This window comes from Pyrus communis, chromosome 1 (assembly GCF_963583255.1).
Source record: "Pyrus communis chromosome 1, drPyrComm1.1, whole genome shotgun sequence".
Classification (NCBI taxonomy): Eukaryota; Viridiplantae; Streptophyta; class Magnoliopsida; order Rosales; family Rosaceae; genus Pyrus; species Pyrus communis.
In genome coordinates, this window is record NC_084803.1 from 7943507 (window position 1) to 7961772 (window position 18266).

General features: G+C 34.5%; 2 protein-coding genes across 2 annotated transcripts; both read right to left on the bottom strand.

Annotated features, from left to right (window-relative positions):
- Positions 1 to 921: 921 nt before the first annotated feature.
- LOC137716524 (heparanase-like protein 3) lies at positions 922 to 4899 on the bottom strand. The gene is made up of 8 exons (XM_068455982.1): positions 4458 to 4899; positions 3290 to 3326; positions 2837 to 3020; positions 2578 to 2726; positions 2193 to 2423; positions 1889 to 2078; positions 1569 to 1794; positions 922 to 1373 (listed from the first exon to the last, which is right to left on the bottom strand). The coding sequence occupies exons 1-8, from the start codon at positions 4704 to 4706 to the stop codon at positions 1038 to 1040; spliced, it is 1602 nt and encodes a 533-aa protein (XP_068312083.1). The 5' UTR covers positions 4707 to 4899; the 3' UTR covers positions 922 to 1037.
- Positions 4900 to 13200: 8301 nt separating this feature from the next.
- Positions 13201 to 17275, bottom strand: LOC137734873 (uncharacterized protein At1g05835-like). The gene is made up of 3 exons (XM_068474220.1): positions 17124 to 17275; positions 13793 to 13944; positions 13201 to 13517 (listed from the first exon to the last, which is right to left on the bottom strand). The coding sequence occupies exons 1-3, from the start codon at positions 17273 to 17275 to the stop codon at positions 13201 to 13203; spliced, it is 621 nt and encodes a 206-aa protein (XP_068330321.1).
- Positions 17276 to 18266: the final 991 nt, after the last annotated feature.

Here is an 18266-nt window from a genome sequence, read left to right on the forward strand (position 1 = left end):
GTATATTTACTATGTGGAAGTAGTAGATTGCTCTCGTGGATATTGTTTTCTTCTTCAATTCATAGCCCGTTTGGTTCAATTCCCCTCATTCTTTTAATGTAACTTGGAATAGGAATATCGTTTGTAATAATAAAAAATTAAAAAATTAAAATAAAAAAAAAAGAACTTTACAATGGGGGAATTTCAAACTTACCAATTTGCCTGCATCTACACCCACACGTACGGTACAATTTGGAGTTTTTAGCTTTATTTTCAGGTCAAAAAGCTCAAATGCAACCTAACCCAAAGAGAGAGAAATCTTATGGGAAAAGTCACACAGATCACCTACATTGCAAACCACATCACATAGATCACCTACATTGCAAACCAAAATCAGAGAGCAATTACTTTACACTTGCACAGACGTTCATCTCATGATTCTCATCCGCTTCTCAACCACCTCACCCAACGCACTCTCCAACCTCATTGCCATTCCGTGTCACTTTCCAGTCCCCGAGCTCATCCTCCCCGTAAAATCTTAGCTCTCCGATGTCGAAGAGGGGGAGAATGAGGAGGGATACCAAGACGAGGACATGTCCACGGAAACATGTCATGTTTTAATATATCAAGATCAACTTCGTTTACATGAAATGCTTTAATTTACCTTGCTCTCTCATTTCAAATTCAGTTGCCTGAGACGTCTAGAACCTTCTTACTTCATCCGCATCATCTCATGTGACCACTATGTATCAACATATATAATCAGTGCAGTACGCTACCATTTATCGCTTTGAAGATAGAATGCGTTATAAGTTGCTTTGAGTGCATCCGAACTTCATAAAAGGAGTGAAGCTGTAAAACGAAGCCGGCGCAGATGATTGCTTCAAACTCTTCTATATAAACATCATACTCTCTGTAGATTCATCTGGGGATATCCCAATAAATTTTTAATTTTAATTTATAACGTGGTTGCATCCTCTAAAATTCTCTTATTTTTATTTATTCATCTCTTTGTATGAAAATAAAAAGATCTACAAGCCTTTGTTCACCAAAAGCCTCTATGCACAAGCCGGCACGGTTGTGTTTGGAATGTGAACAAATACAATAGAGAATGGCGCCACGGTAGTTGGATCTGATAGCCTGACTGTTATCGGTTCCAAGGGTGGGATATCCCCAGATGAATCTACACTAAGTGCTTTCCCATTTAGTAGCATTACTTTGCTCTGCAAGTCCCCATCTTGAGCTGTTAGATGGTATTCTTCCCTTACATCATCACTATCTTTCGAACTCTGAAGGCTTTCAGAACTCACAGGCCTGCCAGTACTATCAGTCGAAACTCGGACTTGAACCGTAGTGTTACTGTCTAGGTTGATGAGGAGCACTGTGATTCCTTTCTGCATAAATCAATTACTTAATTAGGTTAGTCTCCTAACAACTGATAATATTAGCGAGAAACGATTAATGAATCAAACAACAGAAGGGAAAAAAAACCACGTGATAGCATAACCTTAGCTTAACGGATTAGCTAATTAAGCATAACCTTTATGTTTGATCTATGTGAAATTTTGTCCAGTTTAATGAATGCTTACTGTCTTCTTTGAACAATGAGCATAGGCACGTATCTTCTTCGTCCCAGAGAAGCTTGTGGACAGGGCCTTGTTTCCCATTAAACGATGCCAAAGAAGAGCACTGTAATAATCAGGATTTGGTTGAAAGGTGTTGGTGTCAAGGAGCCCATAATTTCCACCAATCAATGTCTGTCTGCAATATGTTTTGGTGTCATAAGATGCTGCCAAACCAAGCTGGTCTAGGTACCTGTTTGGTTGGTAAAAAAATTACGTAACCTATTTTCATCACATACGTAAAGACTAAAGAAGGAGAAATCAGTTTCGAGGACAAGTTTGATTACCAGAAACTAAACACAAAAGCATTTGTAACGAGATTATGGCCACTGTTGTAAGCACCTCCGGCTTCACCAACCCATGCCACTGCTGAAGTGTTTGATGTCTCAACAAGGTTTTGTAGGCTGCTGAAGGTCTGCGAAATACCATCGAGAACATCTGGATCCAGGATCTTGTCAACGAGATCTCCAGCACTACCTTAGTTAATACGAGACAAAGAAAAAGGCAAATTGTCATTCCACAAGTTGAATTTCCAGAGAAGGAATGTGATTTTGAAAAACGCAGATTAATTAGCTATGTTAATTAATATACCTGGACCAAGATTATATATGTGGTGAGTGATTACTTTAAGGGAAAGAGGAGTTTTATGAACAAATTCTGTGAACCAATTGGCATCAAAGAAGCCTCCTGGTGCTAAGACTAGTGGCTTTGATCCATAATCTGCATAAATTTTCTGCAGTATTTCATGGAGAGTGTGTGTGTCTGCTGCATATTGGTCTGCTGAAACTTTTGTTCCAACTCCATTCCCACTCAGTTCATTTCCTGAAATTTATTCCAAGTATAGCTTTAGTTTCGCATTTGTACCGACAATTAATGTGCACAAATTTTGCAAAAGACTTGTAACTCAAGTGGTTTAAAGAAGTTAAGCCCTGTCGAATATTGCAAGTAACCAAATAAAATGTGTAAAAGTTCTTACCAAGTTCCCAACCATGAATTGTGTATCCCTTGTCGACTGTATATCTTATTAAGGATTCTGCATTAGTTGAATTCCAAGCACCCGTAGCAGCACCATCAGAGTCTATGTTTCTACCTATGAGTGCATTTAAACCAAAAATAATAATAGCCCTGTTTCAAAAAAAAAATAAAAAAATAAAAATTATATCATGTTATGGTTAATTAATATAGTGATATTGTTTCATGAGAAGATTTAAGTATAACTAAGGGGGAAATTATACCTAGTTTTGTTGAAGAAACTGTTTAGTTGGTCCCATCTAGGCATTGGTAAGTAACCTTGAGAGAAACCAAACAATTGTGAACCATCTTTGACAAATGAGGTGGAAGGTGGTTGACTTCCATCTGTCAGGTATGTGACTTTATCTTGTAAAGTGCCACCCAACCTAATTTTCAAGGGTGAAAATGCTGCAACAAAATAATGGAATTAAACACTTCTGTTAGTTAAGACTGTTTTGGATTATCTATAATATATATATAGGGATGTGATATCCACACATCATTTTTTACTTCTTACATACCCTTCTAATTTTCGACCGTCGAATCGAATGAATTGAAGAAAATCAAGAGATAGAAATCAATAAGGGGTGTGTAGGAAATAAAAAAGGGTGTGTGGATAGCACAACCCCTATATATATTGTCTTTGTGTGTATAAGTTGAAGCAATGACTTGTTTACCTTTTATAGCATTTAAAAATATAGCATTGTCAAGATCCTACCAACAATTGAAAAACAAGAAAATACATATTAGAATTAGTAAATAATATAGTTATGAAATAATTAATTAAATAAAAAGAATAAAAAATGTGTAATAGTAAAGGGGGGGAATTATGCTTCTTTGTTTCTTTTGCCCAAAAAAATAAAAGAGATATTATGATTCTTGATAAGCATCATCTTTTTCTTAACCTTTTTCTGAAAGTTGCAATTTCGTGCTAAGAAATGAGAACAGCATCTTGGGTGGGTCAGTTGTACTAGTTGACAAATCATAACCAAACCAACAGGATCCTCTCTCCGGATCTTTTTGGTAAGGATCATGGAAATTTATAAATCGTGTCCATTTATCATACATTGTACGGTCAGTTTTTATCAAGTACTGTTTATGTTTATTTTTAAATAAAAATATTTAAAATGATTTCTGACCGTAAGATGTATAATAAATGAACATGATTCACGAATCTCCAGATCATTACAAAGAAGATCCGATGAGAATCTGGACTCATAACCAAAAAGAATAAAGCTAAAATATGAGTGTTACTGTAGACTTGTAGTGATCATAAGTATTAAATTTTTAACCATGCATTCTGAATTCGAAACTCTTTAACTCTTATATTATTGTAATAGTTTTGCTCTCGTTGATCTCCCTAATAAAGTAAAACTAAAAAAAAAAGTAAAGGTATTAACATCATAATCCTCTAACTTTTAAGGGTCAAACTGAGAAGGCCATTACAAACATTGGCTGGTTCAACACTTTTTTTTTCTCTAGATAAATTGCGGTTTAATACTGTCAGGAAAAGGTTTAGCAACAACGTCAATCAATGTACGGCGGAAAACTACCGTCAAATTAAATTTTAATAGTGCAGCAGCTGTTAAATGAATATTAGGAGATTCAAACCAAAATGGGTAGTATTTGACTAACTGTTGTGGTTAGTAAGTTAATACAATGCTAACTACTACTACTTTGAACTATACAGAACACAGAAAACAGAGACCTCTATTGGATACGCAGAGTTGAAGCAATGACTGGTTGGCAAGTTAATAAAGTGCTAACTACTACGCACTTCGAACTATAGTATACTACACACGACATAAATTGCACAAAAAAAAGGAGGATATGTAATAGGCTTACCAGATTGAGAAGAGAAGCAGAGCCCCAACTACAAGTTCCGTAATCACATTTCTGAGGAGGCCACCAATCAATTGTGGCACAGATAAAGTCATCATCTGTAGCTCCAATTGCAGCTGTTTTATTCACAAAAAGGGTTTCTTCGGTGCTCAATGAAGCCACTGAGATTGATGACTTGTGGCTGTGAGTTACCCAGTACAGCCCATAGCAAAGCAATGAAAGAATCACCAGAGAAGGCATACCTTCACACATGGAAAATGAACAAGAAACAAAAACAAGTTTCCTCTGCAGTTTCTTTGTTTCTGTATTGGTTTTAATGATGGGGTCGGAGTCTCTTACAAGTTCTGCAGATTTGGTTTTAATAATGGGGTTGGATCAGATGTGGTTGTGATGTTTGTGGGATAGTGGGTGGATAGAATATTATGGACGAGAAGAAACAACTGGGGAAGCTTGCGTGTGAGTGAGTGCTTTTCGCTTTCATGGTGTCGCACTTTAATTTAGTCTTGAAAAGCAATCCATGTTACAAGAAGATACAGTCAAATTATGAGAGAGACGACAGAAGACTCATTTTTATAATATTAGTATTGCCTCAATTTGTTAATTATCACTTGTATTGTACTATATGTGTGAAGTTTTATTACAAAAGTCTTAGCATTAGTTGAATCATAACAACGATAATGTCCCTAACTTGTTAATTACCATATGAACAGTTCGATATGTGAAGTTTTACCACAAAGGCCTCGATACTAGTTGGACTGAGATTAAGATGTCTAAACTCTTCTTTTTCTCTGTCTCTGCCCGATGTGGGATAATTCAACACGTCCCCTCATGGGATCCCATTAGTGGGTCACACATGGGAGATTCACACATCGACAACCACATGGAGCCAAGGGGACTCACACAACACACGTGACCAAGGGACCCATCATCGTCACACAAGGCCAAGGTGACCCACCCATCATATGGTAGTGTTGGCCCGCTCTCTAGCTCTAATACCATGTCGAATTACCGCTTCCAATAACATCGATATCGTCCTCAACTTGTTAATTATCACATGCACAGTCCAATAAGTATGAGATTTTATCACAAAAGACCTCAGTATTAGTTGGACTGAAATTATGATATTTAAACTCTGCTAAAAACAAAAATTAATTCTTATTCGCACACTCAATTTGTCATTCTGCATTCGAAACTCAATATTTCATTATCGTAAAACATTCACAAAAACAGTTAATATGAACTATAAAAAATGTGTTATGCACCCCCGCAATTTAGTTACATTCACAAAAGAACGGAGAGTTCTGAGATTGTGAATAGCATTTGCCCAAACAAAAAATATCAAGATAAGTTTCAAGTATTATCGAACGACTATGTCAAAACCTACTAAAAATGCCTTGTGTACAAAAGGCCAGAAAGGATTTTTATTCACCACTTGTCCCATTTGCCGTCTTACATAAAAACGAAATCCCAATGCCAATTTCTTCCCAGTCATTTTCTGCGCACAAAAAGCCAATCCAATTCCATTGAGGAGGGCTCAATGGAAAAGACAAAGCCAAACCTTCCAATCCTTCTTTATTAGGCCTTTCTGTGGTTTTTTCTCGTGTTTTCTTTGTTGTTGTATTGTATTTCCAATTTTGTTTCATCTTTTTACTAAATTATCTCATTTGACCAAAAGAATATCAAAATGTTAACACTAGCATATACCCTTCGTAATATTTAGTGTAAGTTCTTACTTACAACATATCATACATAAGACAACGTACTCGATCCCTTACTTCTAGGTTACGAGAAAGTTTTTAAGTAGAATAAATTAAAGTAGTTTAGAAGAGAATTGTTGAGAGTGAATTTAGCATCGGAAAAATGAGAGACCTTGTATGCGCCAATAATTAGTTGAATTACTTTCCATATTATCAATTAGTTTAATGGGAATCTCAACATTCTTTATGATGTTAGAGCAACTTGTCTCATTGCAGACATGTAAATTATGGCGAAATAAATATTCATCAACAAATTAAAATTTTGACATGTCAGGGCTTACGTGGAACGTACCATAGGTCACTCAATTTGTGTGAAGCCCACATATATGTCAGGGTTTACGTGGCACTCACCCTAATTTTGACATGCCAAGAATCTCGTGTTTACACTTGTGTGAAAGTCAACAGTCACAAGTGCTACATGTCACTCGATTTGTATGTTGTCCACGTGTTAGGTTTGAAAGTTCACTACGTGTGAAGGGGTGTGTTGAGAGTGAATTCCTACATCGAGGAAATGAGTAACATTTCATATGTTTATAAGAAATTAGGTTACTTCATATATTGTCAATTTTTTTTTTATAGTGAAACTTCAACTTTCTCTAAGATATGATGGTTCTAACTTCTAAACCTCTAGCTGGTTTCATCAAAGATCATAAAAGCAAAAATATAATGGTTCTAAACCTCTAGTTGGCTTCTTCAATGAACATGAACCAAAATACTGTTGCCATAAAAGATTGTAAAAAGAAACTACAGACCAGCATATATTTGCTGGATGCAAACGAAGTAGCTCGTACCTTATTTATTATATGTTCAGTTGCTATTAAAATATTAGAAACCCAAGACAAATGTCTGAATTATAAGATCACTAGGCAACCAAGGCAGGTCTCAATTGTGTTTGTAGTCTTCGGGGGAGGTACTCCTCCAATCTTTTGGGTGGAAACTGGGTAAGCCCTTATTTGGTCAAAGGCTTTCTATTATTTTAAAATATATACGTTCTAGGTACAATCATTATTGTTAGTGCCTTGACCCATATGGAAAGTGATTCGGGACCCAGAATCATTTATGTGACGGAACACCTCTATGTTTTTTTTTTTCTTTAAAGTACATCGATATTTTTATATTAAAGAAAAATAAAATTCAGTTAATCCAAATAATAGGTAACTTAATTTGATATCAAATTCGTCATCCACGAGATTCGAATATAAGACCTCACTTCTAAATAAAGAGGAATGCTACCAGACTATAGTACTGAATGACGAAACACTTTCTATGTTCTTTCCAAAAAATATTTTTTAAAAAAAGTCATTTTAACGACTTTATCGAGTAGCTTATCAAAAGGTGTTTTTTTCATTCAAATTTGGATTGTGACAAGGTAAAATTTCAGAATTCAACAAATTAAAAGTGCGTTTATTGACTAGACGTAAAAGAGATCTTTTAACAAGAGGGATCCTTATTTAAAAAAAAATAGGAATATTCTCTTGACCGTTGGATTGGCTTTAATGAAATTGTGTGGTTGAGATTAAATCACAGGCCACACAATCTCAACCACACAATTTTATTAAAGTCAAATCTAACGGTCAAGATGGTGTTCTCATTTTTTTTGAAAAATAAGGATCTTTCTTATTAAAGGAGCCGCAAGATAAGTAACTTTGATATGCAATAATAAAAGTGTGATAAGGATAAGCAATAATTAAGTCCTAACCCAAAAGGTTGGATGGAATAAGTTGTAACCAATTAAAACGGATTAGTATGTTGTTTATTATGTCAAAATATGAGATGGATAAGACTGGACATTATGAGTTATGAATTTGCAATACAATGGGTTACCTAACCTATCTTTACACATATGTTACAAGTTCTGTTTTACAGATCCCTATCAATCCAATTATATCCCTAATATCCAATTTCATCTACCCCACTAGACGAACCCTTTAGGATAGCGTGTTCTTCAGTACGACTCCACCTCTAACATTAGGGCTTCGGGTTTAGGGGTCAAAAGAAGAATTCAGGGTTTGGGTTTGGATCGCTTCAAGTTCGAAGTCCTGAATCTAGGTTTAAGTGTATGAGGTCCAAGTTTGGTGTTTGGATTTTGTATTCGACCTTGAGTCCAAGATCTAGTTTCGAGATCCAAGACTTCGTATTCAAGGAACATGCCCAATCCGAGTTCTAAGGTTCGAGGTTATCGCAAGGAGTGAGAGAAAATAACACAATGTGTTCTAAAAAAACTATATGCATTTGTTCAAAAAAAAAAAAAAAAAATGATTTAGTATGCTTTATTTCCTTCATGAATCATAAAGAACTACTCATTTCTTTGGAGCTCGATAATGTAATCTAATAATATTTTGGTTTATATTAATCTAATCACTTTATTGTTTTTTTGTAAAAAAAAAAATTGATAGAGGAAGGGAAAAATCCTATCAAAGTCTTGGCAAGCCCAGGGCATAAAAATAACGAAGAAAATCAAGGGAACTAGAAATTGACAATAAAACTAAATTAAGCAATCTCAGTAAGCACTTGGCATGCTAATATTTGAACAGGTGATGTATAGAAAAATAAAACCTGGAAGTAAACATGTGAAGAAAAATTAAGCTCAAAGGAGTAGGAGAAATTAAGCACTTAGCATGCTAACATATGAACAAGTGAGAATTCACTAGAAAGATGGAGAGCCCAATCAACCTCTCTCCATTAAGGCAGAGAGAAGAAAAATCGATCATTTTGCGTTTAGAATGATCATTAGTTTCACACCCATTGATTATCCCACTTTCGTTATTCAATTTGTAATTAAAAAGGTGCAAATGCATCTTTAATCTCATTCTCTACAAATGCATTTTTGGATGTTTATATTTTCTTCATTGCGTTTAAGCTTCGAATAGTTTAGAATAGTCATATCGCTTATAATAAAATATTGATCATCAAACTCGTTAGTTATGTGTCTAATTAAATGCGATAGTACATGTAAAATACATTAACATTTACCATTATATGTTTGATACACCCATATAGTTAGTAAAATTCGGATGTTTATGTTGTGGTACATGAAAAATATGTACATATATTATTGACCAACAACTTTGCTAAACAAATACTTTGAAAATTTTGGCCATTTTTGATAATCTTAAAAAGAAAATTTATTACAATTATTTATTTATTTATTCAATAATATGTTAAAAATATGTGTAAACTACACGAATTTTATATGGAATATTGCTGGAATCAAATTCGCGCACCACTGTGTGGAGGAGATGCACAAACTTGGTTACTTGTAAAAGAGCAAACAATCGTAAGACAATCTAGGCACCGGTAGGGTACCAACCAAAGGCTCTCTGACGGTTAAATTAGTAAGCAATTTTTAAGACTCAACTAGTGGGCTAGAGAATAAAGTATGTAATAATTGCGCTACCATAGATGAACCTATAAATAGAATGATGTATTTATACTGGTAAAAAAGAGTTATTTTAGATTTAAAATCTGAATTAAACAGGGAGAATCCAAGAAGATATTTAGGAGTGATATTCTATTAAATACTTTTACTTCTATATGTACAAGTACATCCCTTCTAGACAATGAATTTGAAATAAATTTTATCGTGGAGCCTTAATTACAACCCTTCTTGCATTTTCTTCTTTATTTGGTACAATGGTTTTACCATATAACTTACCATGCATTAATTTTTCTACCTTTTTGTTACCATACAAGTTCTTATAAATTGGGTTTTGTTGTGAAACATTTTTATCAAACAACAAGGCCAGCCAAGAAATAAAAAAACATTCTTGTTTGTCTCCAGTCCAATGGCAGCTACTATCCTCGGCCTGGTTTTCATTTGCAGTCTCATTGTAGGAGCTAAAGCTCCACTTCCACATTTTTCACTATAATTCTTTGAAATATTGCTTAAGGCATAAACCAGCTGCCAGTTATCAGTATCTAGAATGATTTATGCATTTTTCAATTTTCAATTTTTTGTATGCAATCCAAACCCTTCAATTTTCACTATAAGGAGCTGTCAATTTTTCTTCGGAACTTTAATTTAGCCGATTACTCCTCTGAACTTTTATAATTGGGCAATTTTCCCCTGAATTTTAACTTCCCCCTAAATCGTAAAATTCAAACAAAAGTATATGGAGTGATCAACTGGCGGAAGGGAAGAGGAAGAAAAACAATATACCATCCATATTAGGAATATAAAACTAATAAATTTTTTGCAATTATAAAATTAAAATATAGGAAAAAAATTGGTCTATTATAAAAGTTTATGGAATAATCGATTAAAATTAAAGTTAAGAATGGTTGAAATTAAGGTTCATGAAAGAAATTAGCAGCTCCTTACAAGTTTGGGGAGAAAATAACATACTTTTTAATTGTTCTATTTACTTTTAATACTCTGGCCACGATTGTAATTCATGTAGCATTATTCTTATATATATGTTCCATAACATTGCAGGTGACAGCCAACGTTGCAGGGAGGACAAGTTCCTTTCAATTAAACAGTCTGCAACGGGGAAGCTAGTCAAAAACAAGAAACAGTGGAACGTAACGATCTCTAATGACTGTGATTGTACACGATTGTACACTAAGCTATCTTGCCGTGGATTTAAAACTGTTGAAGACATTGATCCTGAAATCTTGAGCAAATCTGGTAGCCAGTGTGACCTCCAAAATGTCCATCCAATCTATGCCCGTGATAAACTCAATTTCACCTACGTTTGGGATACTGCCTTTCATTTTAAGCTACTATCCTCCACGATTGCTTGTTCTTGAGTGAAACTTGTTTCTTGATCGTGTTAATCGATTTGAACAATGTAGCCTCCCTGGCTTTTATTTATATAATTGGAGTTTAATTTTGTGTTATTACAAGTGGTGACATTCTCTTGTTATGTTGCTTATGTTGTCAAATTGTCTACATCTTATAATCAATTAAGCAAGTTCACATTAGAATTCATTTTCAAATAATTATTTTTGTCGAACATTGCTTCGGCATCAAATGGTTTAACGAATCCGTAAGCATTTTCCTCGATCAACGATATTGATTAATCATGTCGATAATAATTTGGATACGACTTCAATGTTGATAGGACTCATTCGTGTCTAGGGGAAATGTCAATCTTCCTGCAAAGCGTCAAGAAAATATATTGCTTCTGGCGATATATTAGAATCTGATTTTATTGCCTTACATAATTGTCAATTTTATTGGAAAAAAAAACAAAAAAAGTTGTCAATCTGAATTTAAGACAATGAATCTGTCCTTTACTAACGGGGATTTCAATTTATTCAATGTGGAGTGGATTATAAAAGACAACACTTTAAAAGAAAATAAAAAACTTCATCATAATCTTCGAAAAAGATTATTAGTATCTTAACTAAAATTAAAAACTAAATTCAATGGCTTAACCTCTATGTCAACAAGCATACTCCACCTCATATTTTATTTGTTTTTATAAGGTTTTATTGTTTTTTTTTCCTTTCTATAATACCGCTTCCACATATGGTAATATATTTTATATTTATCATTTCATATTTTTCTGCCTAATTTGAAAATCCAAAAAACAATAATTTCTTAACTGGATATATAAGATATGCACTTCACTTAGTAGGTATTGATTTCTTTTGTTTTGGTTTTATAAGAATTACAAAGTTGAAAAGTTAGATATGGCTACTAATTATTATAAAATTGGAATAATAAAACCTTTGTATAACATTAAAACGAAATTTCTTTCGATGATATTGTTCTGGTACTTCTAGACTAACCGAAGTTTGAATGTCTTTCCTTTTGGTTTCTCAACACTGCTCAAAGTGTCGCTGCATCACTTCCAACAGTGGGAGAGATTAAGGACTGAACTTGGAAGAAGAAAAATCAAACACAGCACCTTCAATGCAATATTTATTTTCAAACAAATGATACTTGAAGGAGAAAAACCGAACACAAGACCTCCAGTGCATGAGCACTTGTAAAACAACTAAGGGGGTGTAGTCGATTTGAATTTCGGATTTTAATAAACTTTTTAAGTGATAGATTTCAAACAATTTTAACAGACTCTACAATTCTATATAAATTTTGACAGATTTATATGAATTTCCATACAGATTTCTATGGATTTGTATGGACGTTTTCTATGAATTTCTTAAGATTTTCAAAAAGAAAATAATATTTGATGTCAAAAAATTAAATAAAAAAGAGTGATCCCATCCCTTTAATTAACAAAAATCCAAGAAATCTCTTTCTTCCTCCTGCCCATTTTCCTCTCTTGCGTGCCTTTCAATGGCTTCCAAAGAGAACGCCTTCCAATGGCTGAAGCACCAAAAGCCAATAGTATCGAAGAAAATTCGATACATAAAGCCCTAACTTTGGCACAAAACAGTGAAGCTATTTTTTAAATTATTTTTTATGAAATTTTAATTGATTATTGAATTTCTTAGAAATGTTGGGCAAGTTGGAATCTGGGCGGTACACCCAATCGGATCAGGAGCTGAAAATGTTAACAAGTAGAGAACAGTGCAGGAAATTAAAGGGAAGAAAGGGGTAGAAATTGAGGTAAAAGGAAGAGAGGATTCTTTCATTCATTCATTAACCCTATAGGGCTGCGATTTACACATTCATACCAAGTCAAGAAAAGGATACCCTTGCTATGGGGCTTGGGCTTGAAGACAAGACAAGGTAATTGTTAACAAAAGGCCCGTAGCAAGGATTTTATTATTTAAAATCCTTAAAATTCTTAATTTGATTATATTATAATTTCAATCTTTTAAAATCCTTTTTTAAAATCTAATTGACTACTTTTAGATTTTAAAGTCTATTAAAATCCTATGAAATCCTAATTTGACTACACCCGAATTTTAAGCTACACACATGTTAAAGACTTAATTGTTAAAAACGCAATAAAAAAAATGAACCTAAAATATCTAATTCAATAAGAAAATGAAAGCAATTATACTTTTATTTGCATCAATTGAAAACATTATTTTGGGATGAAAAAACAGCTTAAACATCTCTTCCCCTCTCAATCACATTTAACGTTAGAGGAAAGTGGCTTGAATGGAAACTCCGTGTCCCAAGCGTAGACGAAGTCAACTTCATTAAATGGTGTAAGGAATGAGCCATTGTTGAGGAGACACTCATTCCCAGATCTGAGCAATGTCACTGGGTTTTCGACTTCAACGGTTTGAAATCCATTGCAGTCTAATGTCACATTCCCTTGCAGACATGGGCATGCATTCAGTACCCTCACCTGAAACTCTGGCTTTGCTTGCACCAACTTCCCTGTTTTCTCTTGTCTAATTTGCAGGTCGATCGTAGCGCACTTTTCTTGGCACATTCCTGTGAGATTTTGAGAATATATACTTCAGCGTTTCTTACCTTTGCCAAGAAGGGTGATCTCAGTGCGTGTATATAAAAGGTGTAGTGTTAATTTCAGAAAGAAAAAAAAAAACATAATTAGTATATAACATTCGTTGTTTGCAGGAATTTACACGTAAAGAGTCCTATAGAACTTGGGACATTTGTATTACATCGAGTCCAAGTTTAATCGAGAAAACAAAAATAGAGGGTGCCAAAGCAATCAATATATTAAAGCAATTACGCAACTATTGTACCTTCGTTAATGAGACTGAAAAGAAGAATCACAATGAAGGACTTGACCAAGGCAGCCATCTCGGAGAAATTTGTGCGTTTCGGAACTGAAATTCTTTGGGGAAGATGGATGGTGGCTGCGTTCATAGTCTGGTTTATATACAGTAACCGACAACTATGTAAGGCATAAAATCAGAATTTTTTGGCAGAAACAGAAAGATCAGATTTTTTTTGTCAGAAACAATAAATTATATTGAATCTTTGATTTCTTGACCGGGTTTCGTAAATACTTAATGTGGAATGAAATCTACACGACAATACCTTAAAGAAAAATCTGTTATGTTATATTATATATATAATATTTAATACATCTGTTATAGTATATTTTTGGGTCCACATAAATCCCAAACCGTTGACCTATTTCGTATTCATACGTTAAGTATTGGTGAAAACCCCTTCAAATTGCCCACTGAAACCGTTAGCAAAGGTGTGGATGGTCCTATTTCTCATCACATCGACTCAATAACGTGAAGAAAAAGATAATAAAAATTTTGAGGGCTAGTTTGGTAACACTAAACAAAACAATTTGAAGTATTGTAAAATTGTTGTAAGCCTATTTGACTGAATTATTCTAACGGAATAGAGAGGGGGAGGCCGGTGGCAATCAGAAAGAGAAGAGAGAGATTTAATTGTGAGGTGTGTTTTGTATCATCACATTGTGCCTTTATTGATAGTAGTAGGATAAATTAAATCCTTACCCTTTTAGGATTACAACTCTAATAGGATATTAACTACTAAAGGGAATATTCAAAGATATCCCTAGATACACTAGGATTTACACAATCACATTCCTATTCTAAATATGACTGCAACACTCCCCCTCACGTGTGTAAATACTCAAACAAAATATCGCATTAGATCTTCAGCAGATAATGTAGAATAGTTGATGAAGCCGGTGGCACAACAGGCGAATGTTATTCTCAAATTTAAAGAAAGTATGCATTGGTAGTAAAACTCACAAAACCTCGTTATGATAAAACCTAAGGTAGGTGAAAAACCCATAGACTAAGGAGAAAATTGAGAAGTATGCATAATGTCTAAAAACAAACGTCAAATAAGACAAAAGTAGTGAACTCAACAGAGTATGATTATCCCAGGATGGGTGCCTCATCAAAACCTCGTTAGGTAGCAAAAACCCAGTGAAAAAAATACTCCTAATCGTAAGAAAAAGAGTACATTAAGATCAAATGAGTATGCTTCAGGATACTCCCCTTAAGTTAAACATAACTTCCAAATAAGAGAACTACAAGCAATTCAACTCAAATAATTTACGTATATTGATTCCTTGGACGAGCTTCTGAAAAGTCGACTTGGGCAATAACTTGGAAAAGAGATCGACCAAGTTGTCCTGGGAACGGATTTACTTGACTTCAATGGTCTGATGCTGTTGTTGCTGCTGAGAATAAAAGAACTTCGGCACTATGTGTTTGGTGTTGTCTCTCTTGATGTATCCCTTCTTTAACTGCTCGATACATGCTGCATTGTCTTCAAAGATTGTCGTATGAAGGTCAACGACGAAAATAAGACCACTAGTGCTTCGAATATGAACATAACTGCTCTTAACCTGAAGCACTCACGTGATGCTTCATACAGAGTGAGAATCTCAGCATGGTTTGAAGAAGTCGCAACTAGCGTTTGCTTGGTAAACTTCCAAAATGTAGCAGTGTCTCCAACGGTAAAGACATAGCCCGTTTGAGAACGTGCTATAGCAATTATACATCTATTTTACCTTTGTTAATGAGACCAAAAAGGAGAATGACAATAAAGGACTGGACCAAGGCAGCCATTTTGAAGAAATATGTGTGTGCTAAAGATCTTTAGGTACTGAAATACTTGGGGGAAGATGGATGGTGGCTTTGTTCATGGTCTAATCTAATTTATATAAAAATATGGAAGGGGATTCAAATCGACAACTATGTAAGGCAATAAATCAAATTCTAATATATCGGCAGAAGCAATAAATCAGCTGATTGAGGGCTTGTTTGGATGTGCTTTTAAATTGACTGAAAACGCTTTTGGAGAAAATGTTTTTAGATTCCAAAAGCACTTAAAGTGCTTTCTGCAAGAAGCATCAGCTATGTGCTTCTTCTAGGAGGCATTTAAGTGTTTTTTAAGGATTTACTTGCATCTTTACTAAAACTTGATTCTAAAAACATTTTCATCAAAAATGTTTTCAGTTATTTTAAAAGCACATTCAAACGAGCTCTGAATCTCTCCTAAAGTTATTTATGTACCCTAGGAATTAATGTTGGTTCATCAAACATGTGCGTTATACGATTGTTTTTCATCCCTAACTAATGTTTTCGATTGCCCCCAGTCAAAGGATAATTGCATTGAAGATTAAGACTCTGAACCATCATTTGGCCTACACATTTATCCAAGGCAGAATTGTAAAGCTCATTTGGTTAAAAAACTACTCATCTCATGCACCTAAAGTTATAAGACATGTTCGATTTTCTTCCTTGTTTAAAATTGTAAAATTGTTGTGCAGTCTATTAGGCTAATTTGAATCCTTTTGTTTTGGTTGGGCTTACACATTTTGGATGATCATGTTTTATTGTAGTCTCTTTTGCTAATGGAAGTGATGTAAAGACGTTTTAAGTGGAATATGGATCACGGAACAAACAAGTTACTAAACCCTAAGAAAACCAAAACTATCGTTTGACAAAAAAATAAAAAAACAAAAAAAAACCACTTACATTGAACCCAACAGACACCTAATTGGTACTCAAAAGTTAAAGCATGAATCTGTAGAATTCTAAACCATTTTATGATAGAAATTAAAAGCATTTATTCTTGAGTTCATGACCATAATCTGTTAAAGCATGAACCGTATAGTTGTCTATTAAAATCCTTTTACATGCTACTGTATATAAATTAGACCGTGACACAACCTCCATCTATCTTCCACCAAGCACTTCAGTACCAAAGATCTTTAGCACGCACAAGTTTCTCCAAAATGGCTTATCTTGGTCAAATCATTCGTTGTGATTCTTCTTTTCAGTCTCATTTGCAAAGGTAGAATAGTAGTATAATTGCGCTTACATATTGATTTGCTTACGCGACTAAACTTTTACCGGAAGTAACAAATGCCCTAGCCTATAAGTTTTTCAGGACTCTCTTTATATGTATAGAAATGTTTGCATCACGTACAAGGAATATATGTAACGTCATTCTTTCCAAAATTAACATTACGCCTTTGATGAAGCATTTCTCCCCTTATAGCAGTATGACACTTTTTTTTTACTGAACTATTTGATTCATGAAATCTGTAGGGTTTTGCTGCCTGCTCACCGTCTTTCACGGACCTCGCTATCGGTACTACACGTAGCGGGAGAGTGGCAAGCCGGAATGGAATGTGGTGGTGACCAACAACTGCAAGTGTGCTCGTAGGAGCATAATCTTGAATTGCAAAGGGTTTCAGTCTGCGGAACTTGTTGATCCATCACTCTTCTTGAAGCAAGGTGGCGTGTGCCTTCTCTAAAGGGGCAGTACCTTGGCTCCCGGTGCTTCCGTCAAATTTTCCTATGCTTGGGATCCTCCTTTTATTATGTTTCCTAAATCTGCTGATATTGTTGGTGCTTGTTGAGAGATGTTGAGATGGAGACCTATAGGTTAATTTGAAGCTTTTGAACAAATAATAGCACTTCAACTTGGAATTTTTGCTACAAATTAAATAAATGCAGATTTTCTACTGCCCCAATATTTCTATTTTAATTTTTATGAACAATATTGCTTGTTTTTTTTTTTTTTTTTTTTTTTTAAATTTTGACAAAGAAATATTTTGTGGTTTAATTTGCCCTTATCGGTACAAAGGTTTTGGTTTACTTTCATGGCCGTTTAACCTGCTTAATCCACGTCTAGAATGATTTGCAAATTGTACATCACTTGGATGATATAATCAGAAGTAATTTTCCCCATCAATGTAGCACACATTCAATATGTTTTATTGCTTTTTTATAGTTGTCGATTCGAATGCCCTTCCGAATTTTATATAAATCAGGCCATGTATGTACACATCCACCCTCTCTCTTCAACAAAGTATTTCAAAACAAAGTGTCTTCAACCAAGTATTTCAAAACTCATAAAGGGTTTCAGCACACTCACCTTCTCTAAAATGGCTGCCTTGGTCAATAATGATATGGGTTTAGTGATTCACGGGGAAGCATTTCTGACCCAACGAAGCTCATCTTTTTTCTTTTTGTACTAATTGATTCATGAAATTTGTAAGGTTTTGTGGTTGCTCTTAGTCTTTGTGCTACCTCAATACCAGTACTTCCCAATCAGGAGATTGGTCCGAGGCAAGCACAATGGAACTTGGTCATGACCAACAACTGCAAGTGTCCTTGAAGAAACATAATCTTGAGTTGTAGGTTTTAATTACTTACTATATTGTAATCTAGTCGTGTTTCTTTCACCTGTAATCATGAGTAGTAG